The sequence below is a fragment of the Ascaphus truei genome, chromosome 1 (assembly GCF_040206685.1).
Source record: "Ascaphus truei isolate aAscTru1 chromosome 1, aAscTru1.hap1, whole genome shotgun sequence".
Lineage (NCBI taxonomy): Eukaryota > Metazoa > Chordata > Amphibia > Anura > Ascaphidae > Ascaphus > Ascaphus truei.
Genome location: NC_134483.1, coordinates 507758530 through 507781304, shown reverse-complemented (window position 1 = coordinate 507781304; position 22775 = coordinate 507758530). Strand labels below are relative to the sequence as shown.

Sequence of the window (22775 nt, the reverse complement as noted above, 5' to 3'; positions counted from 1 at the left end):
AGCAGTCCCCTTCTAAGAATACCCTGCAATATGTACTAGACCTTAGGAAGCACCTAGATGTGGTCGACCATTTTGCCAGGGAGAATCTTAGATCAGCCCAGGACAGTCAGGAGAGACATTACAATCAGAATGCTTGCATGAGAGTGTTTCACCCAGGAGACCAGGTGATGTTATTGTTACCCAGTTGCGAGAGTAAACTCCTGGCCAAATGGCAGGGCCCATTCGAAGTACTCCGCCGTACGGGTGATGTGGATTATGAGATCGCTCAACCAGGGTCCAGGAAGGGTAAACTAATTTACCATGTGAACTTGCTGAAACCCTGGAAGATGCAGCGGTCTCTATTCATCCACCCGGTGGAGGAGGAAATGGACTTGGGTCCTCAGCCTCCACGGGTGACGATAAAATCCCAATGGGTAAACAGTTGTCCTCTGAACAAAAAGGGGACTTGTTAGCAATAATTACACAATTCCCGGATGTTTTTTCTGACTTACCAGGACAAACAAACTTAATTTCCCATGCAACCGAGACAGCACCTGGGGTAAAAGTACGTTCCCGTCCATATAGGTTGCCTGAAAGTCGTAGGGCTCTGGAGGTACAAGAAATGTTACACTTAGGAGTGATTGAGGAATCATGCAGTGAGTGGTGTAGTCCACTAGTTATGGTCCCTAAACCCGATGGAAAGGTAAGATTTTGTGTGGACCTCCGAAAGGTCAATGCGGTATCCAAGTTTGACGCATATCCGATGCCAAGGGTGGACGAATTAATTGACGCCCTTGGTAAAGCGGAATATATATCCACGTTGGACTTGACAAAAGGATACTGGCAAATACCCTTAGAGGAAAAGTCCAAATGCAAAACAGCCTTTGCCACTCCCATGGGTTTATACCAGTTTGTGACAATGCCATTTGGACTGCATGGAGCCCCAGCCACATTTCAGAGACTCATGGATAAGGTACTGAGGCCCCATAGGACTTATGCCACAGCCTACCTAGATGACATTGTCATTTATAGTAAACACTGGCGGGCCCATCTAAATAGGCTGAAAGCGGTCCTCAAATCTCTAAGAGAGGCAGGGCTCACAGCCAACCCTAAGAAATGTGCCTTGGGTTAGGCGGAAACCAAATATTTAGGGTATGCAGTGGGAGGTGGAAAAGTAAGGCCACTATCCTACAAGGTAGCTGCCCTGAAAGAAGTTCCAACCCCCGAAACAAAAACGCAGGTATGCTCTCTGCTGGGTTTAGCAGGGTACTACCGGCGGTTCATCCCCAACTATTCGGAAGTGGCAGCCCCTTTAACGGACCTCACAAAAAAGTGTGCCCCTATACAAGTGGTGTGGTCAAGGGATTGTCAGAGAGCTTTTGAGGACATAAAAAGGTGTCTATCAGAGGGTCCCATCCTTAGAAGCCCAGACTTCAACAGCCCTTTTATAGTGCAAACAGATGCATCAGAGATAGGGCTAGGGGCAGTGTTGTCACAACAGTTTGAGGGAGTTGAACATCCTATCCTTTTCCTGAGTAGGAAATTGTTCTCAAGGGAAAAAAATTACTCAGTGATTGAGAAAGAGTGCCTCACAGTAAAGTGGGCAATTGAGGCTTTGAGGCATTATCTGGCAGGAGTTCATTTTACTTTGGTGACGGATCATGCTCCACTGAAATGTTAAATAGCATGAAGGATTCCAATGCTAGATTAACTAGGTGGTATATGGCCCTCCAACCCTTCTCATTTGAGATTCAGCATAGGCCGGGAAAAGAGAACGCAAATGCTGACTTCTTTTCTAGAGAAGGGGTGGATGGTCGGGCATCAGCCGTGCGTAGCCCCAGCCACACACTAACAGGGGAGGAATGTGACAGGGTAAATAAAAGCCACAGTTATATGCCTGGAAAACCTATGTCTAGTCTGCAGTGCAGCACTGACTAGGTTAAACTTCAGCTGGGAACCTCAGGACAATTAGTTGGATCCCAGCTGCCTAATCAAGGTGTGTTAAAACCCAGGTTGTAGACACATGGAGTTTGCTGTTGATGAGAGAGGAGTAAGCTGCTAAAGTGATTCCTGAAAACAAGGTCTGAGTATCAAAGTAGTGAAACTGTGAACTGTCTGTCCCCTGCATGGAAAAGGGTAGCTGCATATATATATAAACTGTCTACTAAAGAGAAACTGTTTTGTTCGGTTTGTTGAAGGAAAAGCCATTTTCGTTTGTTGCTGAAAAAGAGCTATTTTTGTTTTGTGTGCTGTATATTTTTCAAGGCAAAATAAAACAGCCTTGTCAAGAAACCCACGTGTGTAGTTGCATGTACCCTGCAACAGGAACCATGTTAAAAATGGTTTTGAAGTAAAAGGTGATACTGTAAGCTCATTTGCATGTCATTTCCCAGAATCCCTTGCTGCAGTGGAAATGCTGTGTGCTGGGTGATAATGGTGAAAGGCGGGGTTGCAGACCTGTCTAAGACATGCACATGAGCATACAGGAATATTTCCATTAGCTATATATATATATATATATATATATATATATATATATATATATATATATAAAAAGAATTTAAGTAGCGGTACGTTATTTTGCGACATTACGTCATCACGCAAGTGCACGCTTTACGGCCGGAGCGTGCATGGAGCTGGATTGAGGCTGCGTTGCTCGTAGACTGCATTCCAAGCAGAGAGACGGAGCACTTTCTGTGTAGTTATCAGAGGCTGAACTTCTACTGGTGAATTGGACGGAAAAATCGATCAGAACTGTTGGTGTGATCCAGGACGGTGTATACCTCGTTGGCGGTGATTATTATCACAAATCGCTTGATTTACTTATACCTTTGTTAGTGTTCATAATCCCTCTCCCAATCCCTTTTTAATATTGAATGTACTTTTTTACGCTATGGGGAGTGCGCTCTCTGTCTTTTAGTATATATATACATTTTAAGTTATGGTGGGTGAAAAAGGCGACAGAAACCCCCCATTGTTAGCATATAGCCAATAAAGAATATCACTTGTGAGCACATTCACATGTCTCAGGCTAAGGCCCCGCTACCTCAGTCAGTGCGCCTGCACTGCAGACAAGCGGCGCGCTGACAGGCAATTGACCGCTACTTGCGGTCTGTAGGGAGAGGGAGAAACAAATTTTCTGCCTCTCGCGCATCACCCCCCCCTCCTCTCGAGCCGGCCAATAGTTAAGAAAAAAAACCAGGACACACACCAGCAGCTCCTTCCCTGCTCCCCTCCACTCACACACACACAACACAGGCACTCACACACACATGGGGGGGGCGTGAATCGGAGCAAGGGGGGAAATCATAATGGAGATCAGGCAGAGGGGGGAAATCGGAGCAGGGGTCGCTCAACATAGTTCTGTATGGAAGCATTTGAATACTCTCTCAGTGACTCCTCAGGTATTGACACGGATTGGACGACTACCCCCTCTGGCTCTCGACTTCGGCTCTACTTGGACTTCGTGATTTCTGGCATCCCTGACACACGGCTTATACCTTCGACCTTCCGCAACTCTCCAATCCCTGACCTTGGCAACGGCAATAACTACTCCTCCTCTACAACCGGTACCGGCAAGTATTGTCTTCCTTACTATACCTGGCCTGGCAACACTAACACCACACTCCGGACGCGCTCCCTTTGCTGTGGGTGCGTGTATCCCTACGTCCCACCTCAGCACAGGGGACGGGTCTGGTCTGCGGGCAGCACCGGCGTAACACTCACAGACATATATATATTCATAAACTCGGGGGGAAATGCATAAAGGCACCTTTTTCTTCAGCAGGAGGCAGACATCGCCCTGCAAATAAAATAAAGAAAGGTATAAGAACATGATTATATATATTTACGGTAAAAAAAGCAGTGCATGATACAACACAAATTACTTTATTAGGAAAAATGACACAGGACACCATGGACTGTGCTAAATACAGTATTTTCAATTAGATAATTGTTCAGTGAATGGGCCTTTGGGAATTAGTGAAGATCAAGTGATTATTATAGGGCTCCTTCATTATTTTATGCTAATAACTGAACTGGTGTTGGAACATAAAATATTTTTTTAACATAATATTGTTACCTAGTAAATAAATCTGTTCTTTAAACGTGACATTGATTTCCATTGTAGATGAGATTTATTTTGTAATGAATAAGACCACTTCACTTAAAACATAACAGATGTTACATAGTTACATAGTAGATGAGGTTGAAAAAAGACGTTTGTTCATCAAGTTCAACCTATGTGGTAGTGAATGTGTGGCATTGTTGCTTTTGTGCATAATCACTGTATTTATGTTTATGATAAGAGTATAATCAAACTTTGATGGTAATGAATAAGGGATTTTATCAGTTGAATCAGGATACATGCAGGTATTTTACTATAGATCACTTTTATTAAATTATGAGAACTTCGAAATTGAAAAAAAGACTAAAGGAGATATAATTGAATAACATTGATAGAACACACACTGTAGATAATTAATTGTGTTTGGACTTCAAAGAGAACGAAATGGTATGGAACCACAAATTAACAACAAGAGTATAAAAGGAATGGAGTTTTTTTTTATAAAGGAAGAATTGACAAGAACAAGCATCTTTTAAATGATGCAGTAGGAACCAACCAAGAATATAACCAACACCAAACGTGTTCAACTAATTGCCTTTGACTGAACTGATGTTCCAGTGGACTGGGACAAGACATATGCAGCCCCACTTAAAAAAATAATCTAGAAAAGACACTGCAGAATGTAGAGAAACTCTACTGCAATAAAGAAGGGCTTATACTGTACATCAAAGTCTTCCGCGTCTCAAGACGAATGGGAGAACTGTAGCAAATTTAGCAAAGATGATTTATATTGCTTTCAACAGGATTCTGATTCTTCTTGATAAGGCAAGTGTCTTTTTTTATTTTCACCACTTTTACAGATTGCAGATTTTAATATGTAACCATCAGAATGGGTTCACTAGAGGGAAATGATTTCAGTAAATGTGTTACTGCATGTTTCTTGAAAACAAAGAAATACAAAAATCAAGAAATAATTTGCTGCAGGTTAATACAGAGTGCTATCACTTTAGGAATTAAAAAAGGTACTCAATCCTAATAGGGGAAATCATAGTACATCAAAAGAAAAAAAAAGTGATGTTCTAAAGAGCACAGTAGCTGACCATAAAAATATTGAAGATAAAAGTAAATGATGTCTTCAAAATCTAGAAAATTACACCTTTATTTTTAGAAATTCCATGGTTGAATATCAAAAAAATATAGCAAAAAGACAACATGAAAATCTAAAAAAAGTGTTTCTTTCAGCAATTAATTCTTCATTTGAGCTACTGCAGCTCGTTGAACAGCTCATCAAGGTACCAGATCATGGAGCAGTGTATGTGTCCTAATGGTGCAGTTCCTCTTAAGACTAAACTGAACCAATATGCGGGGTATGTTCAAGTGGTTAAAGCTAGACATAAGTTGTATTTATTTTTATTATTATTTTTATTATTAGATTTGTACACATGGCAGGACATGGTAGAAGCTTGTCTTTCTCCAGCTAATCACTGTTGTGATACAATTGTGTACTGAACAGGATTGTGCAAAGGCAAAACCACTCTCTCTATTTCCCCCTAACTATTGTTGCTATGACAGGGAAAGGGTGGGCTATAGGGTGAGTAAATACCTGATTGATAAGTTCTTCCCCATTGACAGGTTTCAACGAAAATATTTTTTTTCTTAATTAGGAAAGCCTACCACATTGTTTTACATATGACATTTCTAATTCCGTTGAGAAGCCTAAACAACAAACCTGAATCTCATCATGGGAGTACCCCTACAGTCCCACCCCCTCCCAACACTGCCCACAATTTTCAATTTGGCCCAGTACCTGAAGAGGAGATTATACAAGCGCTCCTCAAACTAAAACTAAGCAGCCAATGTGGACCCGACTTACTACAATCTAGGTTCCTACGACTTGGTGCCCCACCCATTGCCAAACCAATTGCGTCCATAGTCAACTCTATCCTGTCTGCAGGCCATTCCCTAAGACCTGGAAAACTGCCAGAGTTGTCCCAATCTTCAAAAGTGGGGACAAAAACACTGTCTCAAACTACAGGCCAATCTCACTTCTCCCAATTCTATCCAAAGTCATGGAAAAATGTGTCCACTCCCAATTAAGCGATTTATATACCAAGACAAATTTCCCTTGCCAATTCCAATCTGGGTTTCGTCCCAAACACTCCACCGTAACTACCCTGCTAAAAGTTTGCAATGAAATCCAGTGTGGAATGGAATGGGGACAACTCACTGGTGCAGTATTCCTAGATTTTGCAAAGGCTTTTGACACAGTTGATCATGCTATCCTGCTTAACAAACTCAAGAGCTCTGGAATAGGGAAACATGCTTTAAACTGGTTTCAGTCCTACCTATCAAGAAGATCCCAACATGTGTCATCTCAGGCTCTAACTCCAACCCCCTGGATATCACCTGTGGTGTCCCGCAAGGCTCTGTTCTGGGGCCCCTACTCTCCTCAGTGTTCATTAATGATCTTCCCACAGCTTGTAAGGAAGCCTCAATACACATGTATGCAGATGACACAATCCTATATGCACACAGCCATAGCCTCTCTGACCTTCAACACATACTTCAGTCTGACTTTTTGAGACTCGAAAACTGGATTTCCCAAAACAAACTGTTTTTAAACACTGACAAGACTGTAACAATGGTATTTGGGACCAAGACTAAATTTGTAAAGCTTCCAGTGACTGAGCTCCAGATTAGAACCAACGCTAACACCACCCTAACACCTGTCACTAGTTTTAAATACCTGGGCTTATGGTTTGACTCCCACTTAACATTCGGGATGCACATTGATACCCTGACAACCAAGACCTATGCCAAACTAGGGGTACTTTACAGGAACAAATCCTCCCTAAGTCTCCTGGTCAGAAAGCGTATCGCACAGCAGATGCTAATGCCAAGTATTGACTATGGAGACATAGGGGCCTATGCAGAGAGCAGCGAATTTTCGAAATTCGCCATTTTTTGGAGATAATCGCGCAGAAAACAGCAGAAAATGGAGATTTCCGAAAAACGCGCCAATTTTTCTTTTCTATTTGTAAAACTCGCCTCGCGGCTGGCGAGAACCGCAATCTCGCCAGTTTAAAAAATATCCGTATGCAGAGAGGCGCGAACGGCATCTAGCGGCTGTTCGCGCCAATAAAATGGCGCGATTGTCTCCGTTTTGCCTCGCCAAAAAAAACTGCCGCTCGCGGCCATTGCAAAGGGAAAAAAAAAGGCGCGAATTTGTTTTAACACATTTCTGAAGCGCGCATCTCGCCAATTTAAACTCGCCACACGCATCCATGTTAAACATAGCAGAATTCGCACTTTTCTGCATATGGAGATTAAAACTCTCCAAAAAAGCTACTTTTTAATAAATTCGCCAATTTTAAAATTCGCTGCTCTCTGCATAGGCCCCATAGTATTAAGGCTCGGCTCCCCAAACCCACCTTAGCAAACTTGACACCCTCTACAATTCAATTTGTCGTTTTGTTCTCCAATGCAACTACAACACACATCACTGCGAAATGCTCAAAGAACTAGATTGGTCAACACTAGAGTCTAGGCGCAAAGTTCACCTTTCCTGTCTTGCCTTTAAATTCTTCATGGGCAAGCTACCCAGCTACCTGAACAAGCACCTCACCCCTACCACATGCAGCACCTATCACCTGAGATCAGACTCCAAAAGACTGTTCATGGTCCCAAGGCTCAACAAAGTATCCGGACGTTCCTCCTTCTCCTTCCGCGCACGCCAAAACTGGAACAACCTACCAGAGACTCTCACATCCACCACCAGTTTAAGTTCTTTCAAATCTAAGGCTGTCTCACATTTTAATCTGGTCTGTAACTGTTATATACGCCCATAACATATATTTTCTTTAACTGTGCATGCAATGTCTTGTGTATAATGTATACCCTGCTCATTATGTAACTGTACTTGTAACCATGTATTATTTGTTTTACTCTGTGCCCAGGACATACTTGAAAATGAGAATTAACTCTCAATGTATTACTTCCTGGTAAAATATTTTATAAATAAATAAAATGCATCCAAACGTGACTCAATATACAAGAAATGTAGTGACAATAGATAAAGGACAGGTAGTAAACTAAGTACCCTAAGTAAGGGGGTAACATACCTAATACAGTAATATGTTGCCTTAAACTTAAATTCATATTTGTACACACCAGAAATGTATGTCAGTCTAGATTATATGTCTTTCTGAACTCTATATGAACTTATTTAGTATCTTTGGGTTGGTCTATATTGTTTTCTAAATGGGTCAAGTAGAAAAAGGGAGCTGGAAGAGAATGGGTTTAAATGCCATGTCTAATCTAAATATACATGTAAAACAAAGATTATCTTGAAAGACTTCAAAACAATTATTTAATTGTAGATAAACTAAAGCACTTTACTCTTCAAATCATATGCCACAAAAATGGAAGAAATCAGTAAAAACTGACATTATATATTATATTACATTTTTAGCACAAATACTATTATATAAGTAATGTTTCAGAAGTGTATTTGTATGTTTTTTTTTTTAGATGTTTTTAAATTAGAATATAACATATAAGAATACTGTTAGAAAATACTATTCAATATCCTGTCCTGTTGCAGATGCCTCTTAAAGCTGCAGTTCAAGCAATATCCTACATGTGGTTTTTTTATATAATAAATCAGTTCTGTACTATAAGAAAATATATGTAGCATTTACATTTTTTTATCTAATGTAACAAGCATTTGTTTCTATAGCAACCATTTACAAAGTCAAATCCTCTTCAGAAACAACCTTGGGCACATCCCTTTTTGAGCCCTGTCCCCTCTCTAGCAGTGCACCAATTGTATCTAGTGACAGACTGGTCACATGATCTTCCACACAGAATTTTGCCTTTTGGGTCCTCTCATGCAGCACTGGCAGGGATTTAGTAAACCCCTGAGCCAAATCTTCGCCGATCGATCACAGGAGAACAGATCTATCGGCAATTTAGCTAATCACTTGTCAATGTGCAGATTGTATTGATGCACATATTGAATGGAAATTTGTATTTATTTTTTAAACGGCAGCTTGAACTGCGGTTTTAAACATGCCATTTTACAATATTAAACAGATTATTCACACTGGGACAGTGGAGATGCAGAAACATTTCCATAGTTCCTCTACCACTTAAATGTTTCACTACTTTCCTGTCACTTCAATCTATTACTCCCTTTCATGCTTCCTCAAGTTGATTCTAATTATAGTAATTACACCAGGTGGTCTTGCAGGCTTCGACACTACAATGTAGCACACACAGGGTTTAAGCGTGTGCCCCATCCTTTTCCATGCCTTTATACTGTAGATACAGTTTGCCAACAAAAATCAGTAAGCAATCAAATTATCCGTCTTGTTGGTTAAATGGCAGAAAGCTAAGTAGAAGCCACTAGGGAAGAGGATAAATGCCATCTTCTTCACTATTTCAATGTCAAAATAGGCCAACTTTAATTGCAGCATCAGCATGGTCCTACCTCTCAGGCCCGTAATATAGTGGGCACGAGCGCGCGTGCCTGTGCGAACGCTCGTGCACGTGACGCACTCTTTTTGTGTGTACGGTCCGTGCTGCTGTGAGCGACAGGCTTGGAATGGTACTGTGTGTGTGTGTGTGTATGTGTGTGTGTGTGTGTGTGTGTGTGTGTGTGTGTGTGTGTGTGTGTGTGTGTGTGTGTGTGTGTGTGTGTGTGTGTGTGTGTGTGTGTGTGTGTGTGTGTGTGTTACTCTGTACCTATTCAATTTATATTTAAATGTTTTTTTTGTCAGAACATTTAATATATATCTCATTGAATGTCAACAATTTACTGATTACTAAATTAGTGAAATGTTAACCCTTTAGCCGTTAGAAGGCCCATTAATGCACAGGTAGAGAAAGTGTTAATGCAAAACTACTGACTTTAAACAGACATGTCAGCTATGCAATGAGAGCTGAAATGTCTGCAGTTCTACGAGTTCTGGAAAGTAGGTGCTGAGGTTCCCTCTTCATAATTAATAAGAGTTTTCTTGCGAAGAAGTGTAAAAAGTGACTGACTACACACATGCAACAACACATAAAAACAAAACACATAAAAACAAAACATACATACACATTGTGACGGTAGGGAGGGTTTGGCCCAGGATTAACGGGGTTACCCCCCAAGGGCCCCCCTCTAACCTCGCCAGGGAGACAAGGGGTTAACTGGGCTGAGGCCCAGAACTGTGACTTAACCCTTGTTAAATAACATGAAAATGCTTATTCCCCTGTGTAAATGTATTCTCCCCTGTTCCCCTGTCCCATTGTAATGTCTGGGTTAATCAGTGTCTGCATAAAACACACACTGGGACTTAAGGGGTTAACTGTGAAAGCCCAGTGGGCTAAGTAATGCGTTATCTGTGTATTCCCTTTGCCTCATGGGCCTGCAACTGCCTGTGCCAGCGTGTAAGTGGATTGCCTTGTATGGGTGGCCTCTTATGAGAAATAGCTGCAGGGCAGGGATGTCTGGAGCATGAGGGGAAAGGGGGGGAATATTTTGACCTGTCTTGCCTGCCAGCAAGGTATTCTTAGCTGGTGTCTTAGAGAAGAGAAGGTTTTAGAACCTCACATGATAGATGCAGCCTCAGGGAAAACCCCCAAGTACCCACATATTAAAAATATAACTTTGTCATAAGAGGGACATATATTTTTGATAAAGTGACTTTTTGCAGTTTTTAAAATGTCCAGAACCAAGAAACTGAGTGTTGGTCCTTCACACTTACAATGGAAGTTAATAATCCTGATCAAAGAAGTAATTACCGAATTGTTTATGCGAGGAGCTACCAGCCTGCTTCAAAAGGTTTTATTGATGGGGCCAGGGGGGGGCTACCCCAAACAGGATATCTGAATTGGTGTCCTTATTAAATATAAGAATATTATGAGATGTCCTTGGCTGAAAAGGATAAGAGTTACATATTTGTAATCGTGGGATTTAGCATATCTTTGGGAGTCTAAACACTGTATATGTACCTGCTGCTAAATGCCAGATATTAATATCTCTATTAATTTTCATATTACACTGTAATTTTTGGTCTCTCTGCGAGCGTCAGGTGTCAAGGATTGTATTAATATATCTCACCTGACTGTGTGTATTACGGAACGGAAGTTATGCAATGATCTGCAGTAAATATGAAACTTTGGTTGAGTTCTGAGGAACCCCTGTTGTGATGAGCAGGAAAGGAGAATTTACATACTTGGTCATCAAAGGCTAAAAGGCTGATTGCTTATGCTTGGCCCAAGCTGACCAAAAGGAAATTAACCAGAGTAAGTGTAACTTTTTACACTGGGCGCTGGAAGTCCAAATCAAGCTTCAAAAGCTTGAAAGGGACATTTGCTAGCCGTCACGGCACCTAAGGTTACAGATAGAGGGACAAACGGTATATAAACTAGCTGTCCACCCTCTATCAAAGTTGTTCATGTTGTTCATGCAAAGTTCTTCATTGTTCTTCATGCAAATGATCTTCATGCATGCATGTATCCTCCCTGTTTTGCAGTGATGTCAACTGAAATATGGGAGAAGTGGCCAGTCTCTAATCCTGATGGCTTTCTTGCCATAATCTTTAAGTAAGTGTCTATATTTTGCCTGTTATTTGTACATATCTGCTGTGTTCACCTTTATCAAGGAATAAAATCACTTTATTATATCTTAAGTCTCGTCCCAGTTCAAACCCAGGTATATATATATATTTATATATAGTTTTGGTGTAAATTACAACTTGTCACAAGCTACCGTGACAAGCTTGTAATTAACTGGTGGCAGCTGGCGGGACCGAACTGGACCTGGATTACAGTATTCTGCGGGGTACTGTGATCTAGTTGGAACTTGATGGTAATTACAAGTTCCTGGGACTAAAGATATTGAACACACAGTGTACAACATATAACACAAGATATGGCACCTCCTCACTGTTCCCCTACTTGTGAGAAGCATTTCCTCCAGAACCAAAGTGCCGGCCATCCGTCTGACTGGAGCCGGGCACTGAGACCGGAGGAGTGCATCAAGTCGGAGCGGGGAGCAGCAGCCAGCAAGGCTGAGAGAGAGACAGCAATGGGTGAGCATGAAACCCGGCAGGCTGAGCAAAGATCCACAGCTGCAGCTGCTGTAACCATCACACCGCCCGGAGAGCAGGGAAGGGACCCAGCTCTGGGACGGCAGAGACTTGTGGAGGGGGCGGGTGGTCTTGCACCAGGAGAGGTATTGGCCGTTGCGGCGGCCAGTCCATTTTACCCAGAATTGCTGGCTCTGATGTTTGCGCAGGGAGAGATGTCCCCAGCAGAGCGGCTCGAGCAGCTGAAGCTGGCAATGATCCGACCCGCTTATCCCCCCCCCAGAGCCCGGCGCTCAAGCATCTCCGCTCTGGACTCCGTTGCCCCTTGCTGGGGTTAGTCCACCGGCGGCAGAGAAGCTCTGGAATGAGCCCGGCGCTCCAGCAACTCCGGTCTGGACTCCGTTGCCCCTTGCTGGGGTTAGTCCACCGGTGGCGGAGAAGCACCGGCAGTTGCTGTGGCACTGCCAACAAATGGGCCACAATAATGCCCAGTGCCGTGACCGTGCGCGGTCAGGCGAAGAAGCCCCTCAGGGCCAACGCTTACGAGCTGCGGAAAAGATGACCCAGTTAGCGGCATCCTCTGATGGCTCCCGCCCAGCCGGGGCGACAACCCTCCGCGGGACGTCTCCTGGAGAACCTGGACGGGCTACATCAGCAACAGCGGCGGAGAGCAGCGGCCATCCACCTGATCCCAGCGGAGAACCAGCGGCGGCGGCAGAGGAAAAGCCGCCACTCGGGCATCCTGCCGGCGGCAGTTTTATTTGGGGGGAGGGACAGGGTTTGCGGGAGGGGGTTATTTTACCAAGTTTGCATGGAGCTGTGTTCCTCCACAAAGACCTGGGACCCTTGTCCTGCACCGTTTTACCTGTACCCAACCCGGGCGCTGCTGCGGCAGCGGCCCGGCGCTGCCCAGCCCAGATGGGGCCGGCGGCGGCTGCTCCAGTCCCCTTGCAATTGGGACCAATGAAGGCGGCGGTCTCAGCGGAGACCAGCAAGGTAAGCCAGACCAAGTCGCAGACTGACTTTGACTTATGTTTCCCTATGACTGTACCCTGTTGTTTCACTATAGGGGTGACCGGGGGGTGGCAGGAGATAGGGGTACCAGGGGAGGGGAAGGACGGGCAGCTGGTAGGGCAGCTAGACGTCCCCATTACCTGGGCTGAGCAGCAAGGGGACTCTCCGTTAAGAGCCCCACTGTTGCAGCCTTGCTATGGGCTGGAGGTACCAGGGGTTGTGGCACAGTTAGACCACCCCCAGATTACCTGCCAGCCAGAAGCTAAGGTGGGTGCATCTGCACCAGCAACCCTGAGCTCACCTCCGGTAATGGGGGCACAGCTTCAGGGAGAGGGGCTAGCCCCGTTAGCACCCAGCTCTAGGGTAGGATTGCCTGGGAGAGGGCTGGGTGGGCCAGTGGGAACCGGGGAGGGAAGGCAGCAAGTGAGCCAGCCAGTTTTCCCCGCTACCCTGGCAGAGCCTCAGGGGGTGTCTCAGATCAGCAACCCCCTGTTGCAGCCTAGCTATGGGCTGGGGGTATCATGGACAGTGGCCAGTTTGTGCCATCCCAGAGATACCTGCCAGCCAAAAGCTAAGGCGGTTGCATCTGGAGAGGTGCCCCTGAGCTCATCCCTGGTAAGGGGGAGACAGTGTCAGGGAGATGGCCTCACTCAGGTGTCCCTAGGACCCAGGTTAGGGTTAGCTAGGGAGAAGCGGAGTGAGGGGAGGCTGCAGGTAGGTAGCCAGCAGCAGATCTCAGTGAGAGAAGGAGGGCTAGTGGTATCCAGGGAGGGAAAGCAGCAGGTATTGCAGCTAGAGTTTCCCGTTACCCTGGCAGAGCCTCAGGGGGTGTCTCAGATCGGCAGCCCCCTGTTGCAGCCTGGCTATGGGCTGGGGGTATCCGGGGCAGTGGCAGGCTTGTGCCACCCCAGGGATACCTGCCAGCCAAGGGCTAAGGCGGTTGCATCTGGAGAGATGCCCCTGAGCTCATCCCTGGTAAGGGGGAGACAAGGTCAAGGAGGTAGGTGCACTCAGGTAGTTCCAGGGTCTGGGGTAGGATTTCCCAGGGAGGAGAGGAGTGCAGGTGGGCTGCAGGGAGGTAAGCAGCAGGCTGAGGTGCTGGGCCTAGGGGAGGCTAGGCAGGGAGGCACCGTGGAGCCGGGGGAGATAGGAGGTCAGTGGGGTGTTAGGCAGCTGGCAGAAGCTAGGGATGGGCTAGGTAGGCAGAAGGTCCCTTGTTCTGACTGGCCAGGAATGACCCCTCTGACAGAACCCCCTGGGTTCCCAAAGGAGAGGCTGTGGGTAGATAGGCAGCCAGAGAGGAGAGTCAGGAGTATAGCAGAGCAGCTTAAGGGTGGCACAGAGCCAGGGCAGGTAGGGTCCCTACAGAATAGTGACATAACCCTGTCCCAGACTTGGTTCACAGGAAAGCGACGGTCTGTGCTTGATAGCTGGTCTCCTGTTGGTGCAGAGATATGCCAGTCTCTGGGCAATGTGCAGCATGGTCTGCACAGGGGCCCCTTCACTATGTATCTGGTTCGCCAGACACTGGGTGGGGGGCAGAGGGAGGCAAAGGAGAAGGCCCGGAGGCCACGGTGGAGCCCGGCGCAGCAGGACCTGGACTTTACAATCCACTGTGTACTGGTCAATGCCGGAGGACAATTTTGCCAGGCCAATCCCTCAGGACGTATTGAGTGCGTCAAGAGCGCCAGTGGTATCCCAGGGCCATGGGGAGGCCGCTGGGGTACCAGGGCCCCTTGAGCAGGGGAGGTGTGACGGTAGGGAGGGTTTGGCCCGGGATTAACGGGGTTACCCCCCAAGGGCCCTTCTCTAACCTCGCCAGGGAGACAAGGGGTTAACTGGGCTGAGACCCAGAACTGTGACTTAACCCTTGTTAAATAACATGAAAATGCTTATTCCCCTGTGTAAATGTATTCTCCCCTGTTCCCCTGTCCCATTGTAATGTCTGGGTTAATCAGTGTCTGCATAACACACACACTGGGCCTTAAGGGGTTAACTGTGAAAGCCCAGTGGGCTAAGTAATGCGTTATCTGTGTATTCCCTTTGCCTCATGGGCCTGCAACTGCCTGTGCCAGCGTGTAAGTGGATTGCCTTGTATGGGTGGCCTCTTATGAGAAATAGCTGCATGGCAGGGATGTCTGGAGCATGAGGGGAAAGGGGGGGAATATTTTGACCTGTCTTGCCTGCCAGCAAGGTATTCTTAGCTGGTGTCTTAGAGAAGAGAAGGTTTTAGAACCCCACATGATAGATGCAGCCTCAGGGAAAAACCCCAAGTACCCACATAAAAAAAATATAACTTTGTCATAAGAGGGACATATATTTTTGATAAAGTGACTTTTTGCAGTTTTTAAAATGTCCAGAACCAAGAAACTGAGTGTTGGTCCTTCACACTTACAATGGAAGTTAATAATCCTGATCAAAGAAGTAATTACCGAATTGTTTATGCGAGGAGCTACCAGCCTGCTTCAAAAGGTTTTATTGATGGGGCCAGGGGGGGGCTACCCCAAACAGGATATCTGAATTGGTGTCCTTATTAAATATAAGAATATTATGAGATGTCCTTGGCTGAAAAGGATAAGAGTTACATATTTGTAATCGTGAGATTTAGCATATCTTTGGGAGTCTAAACACTGTATATGTACCTGCTGCTAAATGCCAGATATTAATATCTCTATTAATTTTCATATTACACTGTAATTTTTGGTCTCTCTGCGAGCGTCAGGTGTCAAGGATTGTATTAATATATCTCACCTGACTGTGTGTATTACGGAACGGAAGTTATGCAATGATTTGCAGTAAATATGAAACTTTGGTTGAGTTCTGAGGAACCCCTGTTGTGATGAGCAGGAAAGGAGAATTTACATACTTGGTCATCAAAGGCTAAAAGGCTGATTGCTTATGCTTGGCCCAAGCTGACCAAAAGGAAATTAACCAGAGTACGTGTAACTTTTTACACTGGGCGCTGGAAGTCCAAACCAAGCTTCAAAAGCTTGAAAGGGACATTTGCTAGCCGTCACGGCACCTAAGGTTACAGATAGAGGGACAAACGGTATATAAACTAGCTGTCCACCCTCTATCAAAGTTGTTCATGTTGTTCATGGAAAGTTCTTCATTGTTGTTCATGCAAATGATCTTCATGCATGCATGTATCCTCCCTGTTTTGCTGTGATGTCAACTGAAATATGGGAGAAGTGGCCAGTCTCTAATCCTGATGGCTTTCTTGCCATAATCTTTAAGTAAGTGTCTATATTTTGCCTGTTATTTGTACATATCTGCTGTGTTCACCTTTATCAAGGAATAAAATCACTTTATTATATCTTAAGTCTCGTCCCAGTTCAAACCCAGGTATATATATATTTATATATAGTTTTGGTGTAAATTACAACTTGTCACAAGCTACCGTGACAAGCTTACATACAGAAACACACACATACATGCACACATACATACATACATTGCAGTCACTGAGCGGTAGCATAGTTTTCACAGTCTTCTCCCTGATCGTCCGGCTCCACGCTCACTGCCGTGTGCGCGCGGCCCTATTATAGGACGGCTGGACCACTGGCTCTCATTTCTTCCAGTGTGTGTGTTTGTCTCTTCTTTAATTTTCCACCCGTGTCTTACTTTTTTATTTAAAGCTGCAGACCAAGAAATGTCCTGTGTGTGTCTGTTTTTTTTTATTTACTAAATCTGTTTTGTACTATGAGAAAATACTTGTAGCATTTTTTTTAAACAACTCAATGACATTTTTTGTTTTACTCTGTGCCCAGGACATACTTGAAAACGAGAGGTAACTCTCAATGTATTACTTCCTGGTAAAAATATTTTATAAATAAAATAAAATAAAAAAAATTTCCCTGCAAAAACATCATCCCATTGTATTACTACTAGATTAGACCTCAGTTTATTAACATCTGCCTTACTAATGTTTAAGGTCTTTGTTGAACTCAAGAAATCTATTTTTTGATAATTTATTTCCATCACAAGAGAACGGATCGATCGGAAACTTAGATAATTACTTATCATTGTGTGGATTGTATTGATGCACATATTAAAGGGGAAAATTAAAAAAAAAAAAAGCCAGCTTGGACTGCTGCTTTAAACTGTGTGTCTCATTATTTGTCTCTGTTGTATCTCCTAAACCCCACTTTGTGTTCCTCTCCTTTTCACCCACATATTTCACTGTCTTTTACCCTCTTTGTTTCTGTTCCTCTTTTATGGCCTACTGTGTACTTTTTATCTTTTGTCCATTGTGTGCTCTCTCTCACCCTTGCCTACTAGAATCAAACTCACATTTTCCAAATTTACTACAGGGGCGGTGCATAATCCACAGACGCAATCAGCAATCAATACAAATACAAAGGCAATCAGAATAGTCAGAGAAGAGCAGCAAGTGGGGAGTTGCCGTGTGAGTGAATGTTTCCCTTGTCTTGCTGTCCACCACTAGATTCCTTCTCCAAGTAAGATTGTAATAATATAGATATGAGCAGGGAGTAGCACAGACTGCATTTTTCCAGGGCTCCAGAGCATTACAGTACTTTTCTAGAGACCTGACAAAGGCTGGCCCAAACTAAAGATCTTCTCAAGGAGCAGCAGAGACCTGAGACAGAAGCCTAGCTGTAACCCATTCATCCATTTAGTGCCCTATGGACATACAGTGCATATCCTGTGGCCCTTATGACATAACCTGTATGCTCATTTTCTAAGGTTACAGTATATCGTAATCAGACAATAATCTGCATGGAAGTGGAGGACCTCTGGCCCTGAAGGGGACCTTTTTACGGATTGCCCAAGATTTAATTCTATGGTGCAAAAATACTTCAATAAAAATATTGGAGTCTTGCATTATATTTCCAGCACTACCTCCAACTGGAGGGGAGGGTTGGAGGAAGACCAGTGCTCGAAAGACCACGCACACAGAACCACTTTGGACACTTTGGAAACTTAGCCGTCAATTATCAGTCTTCTCTACGAAGTCATGTCCAAGCCATATTTTAAAGCTGCAGACCAAGCAATATCATACATGTGTTGTTTTTTTTTTTATAAATAAATCAGTTCTGTACTATAAGAAAAAACATGTAGCATTTTTTAAACAACTCTCAATGACATTTTTAATGTATTATAATGTAACAAGCCCTTTTTGTTTCGATAGCAACCATTTAAAAAGTAACAGCTACTGAGTCAATACTCCTCTGCAGCCATTTAGTGAACACCCAAGCCGAATCTTCACCGATCCATCACAGGAGAATGGATCGATCGGGAACGTAGCTAATTATTTATCATTGTGTGGATTGTATTAATGCACATATTAAAGGGGATGAGGGGGGGGGGAGAAATACACATTTTTAAAACGGCAGCTTGGACTGCTGTTTTAAGGAACTTATATGGCAGTATATGAGAAAAAGCAACTTCTGCTTCCATTGGTATTAGAAAGAACTGCACCTTTAAGAATTCTGCCTAACAACTAAAGGAATTGAGCAAGTGAAAAATGATAATGTGCTGTGGTATGCAATAACTTTACTTGTCAGCACAGATTAATAAAGGAGTCCCTTTTATTAAACAGAAACATATTTTCTGGAGTGAACTGTCTGTTGGGGAAAAGAGTACATTGGGTCAGCCAAATGTTCCTTATCTGCTCTCAATTCCTGTCTCTTAAGAAAACAACCATTCAATGGCTATTTGGGATATAAAAATTATCTTAAGATTTCTTTGTCTGCATGGAAAGTTATTTCAGTATGGTCATCCTAAAATTTTGCATCACACCAATCCAATTTAGATCATATGATCTGTAGCTCTCCCCCCCCCCATGGTTTCCTTCTCCTTCCATCCATGACACACTGTAAAGAGGTTGAACAGTAAAATATGATAGAGATGTATGTATATGTTTTAAAAATATGGAAAAAAATAAAGTAGCTTTTAACAGTTGGAAAGTTTTGGAACAGCTGATGTAGATGTTTTGTTGGAAAAACTGTTTACATCAATACCCTGTACTGTATTATCTCTCTTGTAAAGTGCTAAGTACAGCTGTGGGCAAAAAAAAAAAAATATATATATATATATATATATATATATATATATATATATATATATATATATATATATATATATATATATATATATATATATATACAATGAAGATCTGCGCCTGTGTGGAGATGTCAGAGAGTAAGGTGGATTGAATAATATAAATTATTAGTATTGATTACATGAATATATTAACCAATAACATTAATAAAACCTGACAAATAGATGTCTAGCCATATAAAATATATATACAAAAACATATATAGTGCTGTTGAACCTCCTATAGGTGCACAATACAAGCTGTCCTTTTTAGTCCCAAAACAATGTCCAATTGAGGGGAAAAAATAAAGCACTATCAGGAAACAGGCAGCTTCTTCAACGAGGGTGCAACGACCTCCCTCACCACCTGCATAGAAAAAAAGAAAAGAGAAAAAAGTGCCGATTCCTAGTGCATTACTGTGCAATAAATTATTTAATTTCCCAAAAAGGCTCATAAAATGAACTCACAAACATAGATAGATAAAAAGCATGTTATGAGATAATACTCATGCTCCAAAGGATCAGCAACCGCCGCTTCACTGCTACACTGCTCCGTGGCTTCACTGTGTCCAAACTTGTCCTCGTGGTTCACCGTCAAACAGGAACTCACGAAATCGGGCTCACCGCAACTCCTCTCCCCGGTCACACACCAACAGATGAACTTTGGTTCCCTCCGGGGACGATAGATGTGGCGGGACTGCAAATGACGTCCCCCGATCAAATTCAAAGGACAAACGGGCTAGGATTTACCAACAGGTCTGCCAGCAGCATTTACCAACAGTTGTGCAGTTGATCCTCCAATGCTGCTGGCAGACCTGTTGGTAAATCCTAGCCCGTTTGTCCTTTGAATTTGATCGGGTGACGTCATTTGCAGTCCCGCCACATCTATCGTCCCCAGAGGGAACCAAAGTTCATCTGTTGGTGTGTGACCGGGGAGAGGAGTTGCGGTGAGCCCGATTTCGTGAGTTCCTGTTTGACGGTGAACCACGAGGACAAGTTTGGACACGGTGAAGCCACGGAGCAGTGTAGCAGTGAAGCGGCGGTTGCTGATCCTTTGGAGCATGAGTATTATCTCATAACATGCTTTTTATCTATCTATGTTTGTGAGTTCATTTTATGAGCCTTTTTGGGAAATTAAATAATTTATTGCACAGTAATGCACTAGGAATCGGCGCTTTTTTCTCTTTTCTTTTATATATATATATATATATATATATATATTTATATATATATTTATATACACACCTACAATTATCTGATTAAAAAAAAGATAAATAGCCTGCTACATGGAACTGCCCTTTAAAAAGTTAAAATGGGTTTATTTAATTATTTGAGGCTAAACGTTTATTTGCAAAACCCAAATCTTCACATTTCAGGCAGTGGACAGCTGAGCAAGTTTCAACAGCTATTAGATATTTGAATGCTGATTTAATTCACATGTCTAATCCATTAGTTAACATTGCTATTTTTTACAAATGCCCCTTTACTTTTTTATTTACAAATCTGATGTTTGAATTTCTTACTATAGAAGAATGCATATATGCTTAATACATATTTCTAAAATAAGTTACAAAATACATGTCTCTGTTGTTCACTGATTTACAATTTCTTGCAATGAGGCACAGTGGCACTACTACTTAAACATCCATTAAACCGTTAACAAAGTAGAACCATTTATTTATTTATGGAAAATGTATTGGGGGTTTATGAACACCCTGGTTCTCAATATATCTACATAATTATTTGACTATAAAAAAAATAGATGTCTAAATGACAGTCAGATCCATGAAACAAACCTATCCCAAATGAAGGTGCATTTCTTTTGACTTGCTGGGGTGATTTCGAGAAATGTTGGCACGTTGAAATGTAAATTTTCAGCACACAAAGAAATAAAAACAAGTAGGAAGAATTGCTGCTATTGCTGCTCTGAGATGCAAAAAATCTTATCCAAGATCTACTGTCCTTGCTTATTTCCTTCAAAACGTTATCAACATTATCAGTGTCCCAGGTTGCAAAACTGGTGCAAAGAACTGTACCGTGTGTGTACTGTATGTAGGTGTGTGTGTGTGTGTGTGTGTGTGTGTATCTTGTGTGCACCAAAGAGATTAATACTTAATCTTAATTAATATTATTTAATATTATAATAATATACAATTATTATATATATATATATATATATATTTATATAATGAATATTTCAATATTATAATAATATATTAATACTTAGTCTTAATTAAAATGTAATGTAGGACTATCTTAAATCAGCACACGATAGACAATGGCATCTGGGTTCTGTTCTTACCCAACACTCGATCTCCGGGGTGGCATCTGGGCGAGATCTGTGCGAGCCCGGCCGTGAGGGTAAGCAAACAACCGAGCAGAGGCAGCATGTTTGTTACCCTTTGTTTCCAGGACTCACTGATGTGGCACAGCAGCAACAAGAACAAATTCCCTGCACAAATTGTAACTGTCTCAGATCTATCGCGTAAAATTCCTCCAGGCATCCAAATCACTCACGTGTTGCAATAAACACGACCCCTCGGGTCATATTACAGTTGCTAGAAGTGCTTGGAAAGTACAGCTTTGTGATGAGACTTCACATACTTTTCACCTCTCCCTGTCTGGAATACAGGCATGATCTTTTCACTCGAGGAATCATTAAACCTAGTGATTTGCATTTATTTATTTCTTTTGGCAACGGTTGGATGTAAATAGGGGGTTTGGTTGACTATAAATTATAAAGAAGATACATTTTTATTATCAGGTTTTTTTTTTTTTTTAAACTTGTAAACTTTAAGATAATACATATGGCTTTGAATGTTCCCATCATAAATGTTGCACAACAGAGCAGAAATGTGAAGTTTATAAAAAGTAACCACAATACCACAAAAATGTTTATACATTCTTTCAGTGCATACAGTGTAACTCATTCAGTGCTGTCAGATCATATTATATCTAAACTAATGAAATTAATGTTTTGGGCTGTTATCCTTATTTATAGTTTATGTATAATTACCCTTTTCACATGATTTGTAACATGTTCTTAGCTTTATGGATACACTGTCCCAAAAGCCAAAATATTAAACCTAAACTGTAGCAATTTTATTTTGTATATACTCTATCATGTCAATTTGCTTTAAAAGTAGCTGGGGAAAGGTGACTAGCTTTTGCACTGAACAGCACTTCATGATCATGCGTGATGATCTTCCATTAAACTATAAACCACATAAAGTATTAATTATTGTATCTCTGTATTAATAACTTAATAATAAAGCTGCTAACCTTTGAATCATCCCAAATAACCCTCTGAAGGTCCAGTCACACCTAGGACCAGAATTACATAGCAAAAACACAATACAAATATGACATATTGGTATTATCTACTGCTTTAATTAAATATTAAAGTATGAACTTATAGGTAAGGGAGGAAAAGATTGACATTGGTTCCAAAGTTGTAGTGACTGTTGTAGTGACTAATACTAATCATAAAGCAGTTTATAGAAAATAATTTAAAGGTTTTGATAAAAACATATTTTTCCCAAACTGAAGATTTTCTTTTACAGGACTAGGATGAAAAA

General features: G+C 42.4%; 1 protein-coding gene across 2 annotated transcripts in view; it reads right to left on the bottom strand.

Moving 5' to 3' along the window:
* CPZ (carboxypeptidase Z) overlaps positions 1-21797 on the bottom strand; it is a 99161-nt gene extending 77364 nt beyond the window's left edge. The window contains exons 1-2 of one of the 2 annotated variants that reach the window (XM_075570058.1): positions 21500-21797; positions 3752-3781 (exon numbers count right to left, since the gene is read on the bottom strand). In XM_075570058.1, coding sequence (XP_075426173.1) covers positions 3752-3781; positions 21500-21701 — 232 coding nt within the window. In that variant the 5' untranslated portion in view covers positions 21702-21797. Of the gene's footprint in view, positions 1-3579; positions 3706-3751; positions 3782-21499 lie in introns of those variants that run through there. The other variant, XM_075570064.1, reaches the window with a different exon arrangement.
* Between the last annotated feature and the right edge of the window lie 978 nt (positions 21798-22775).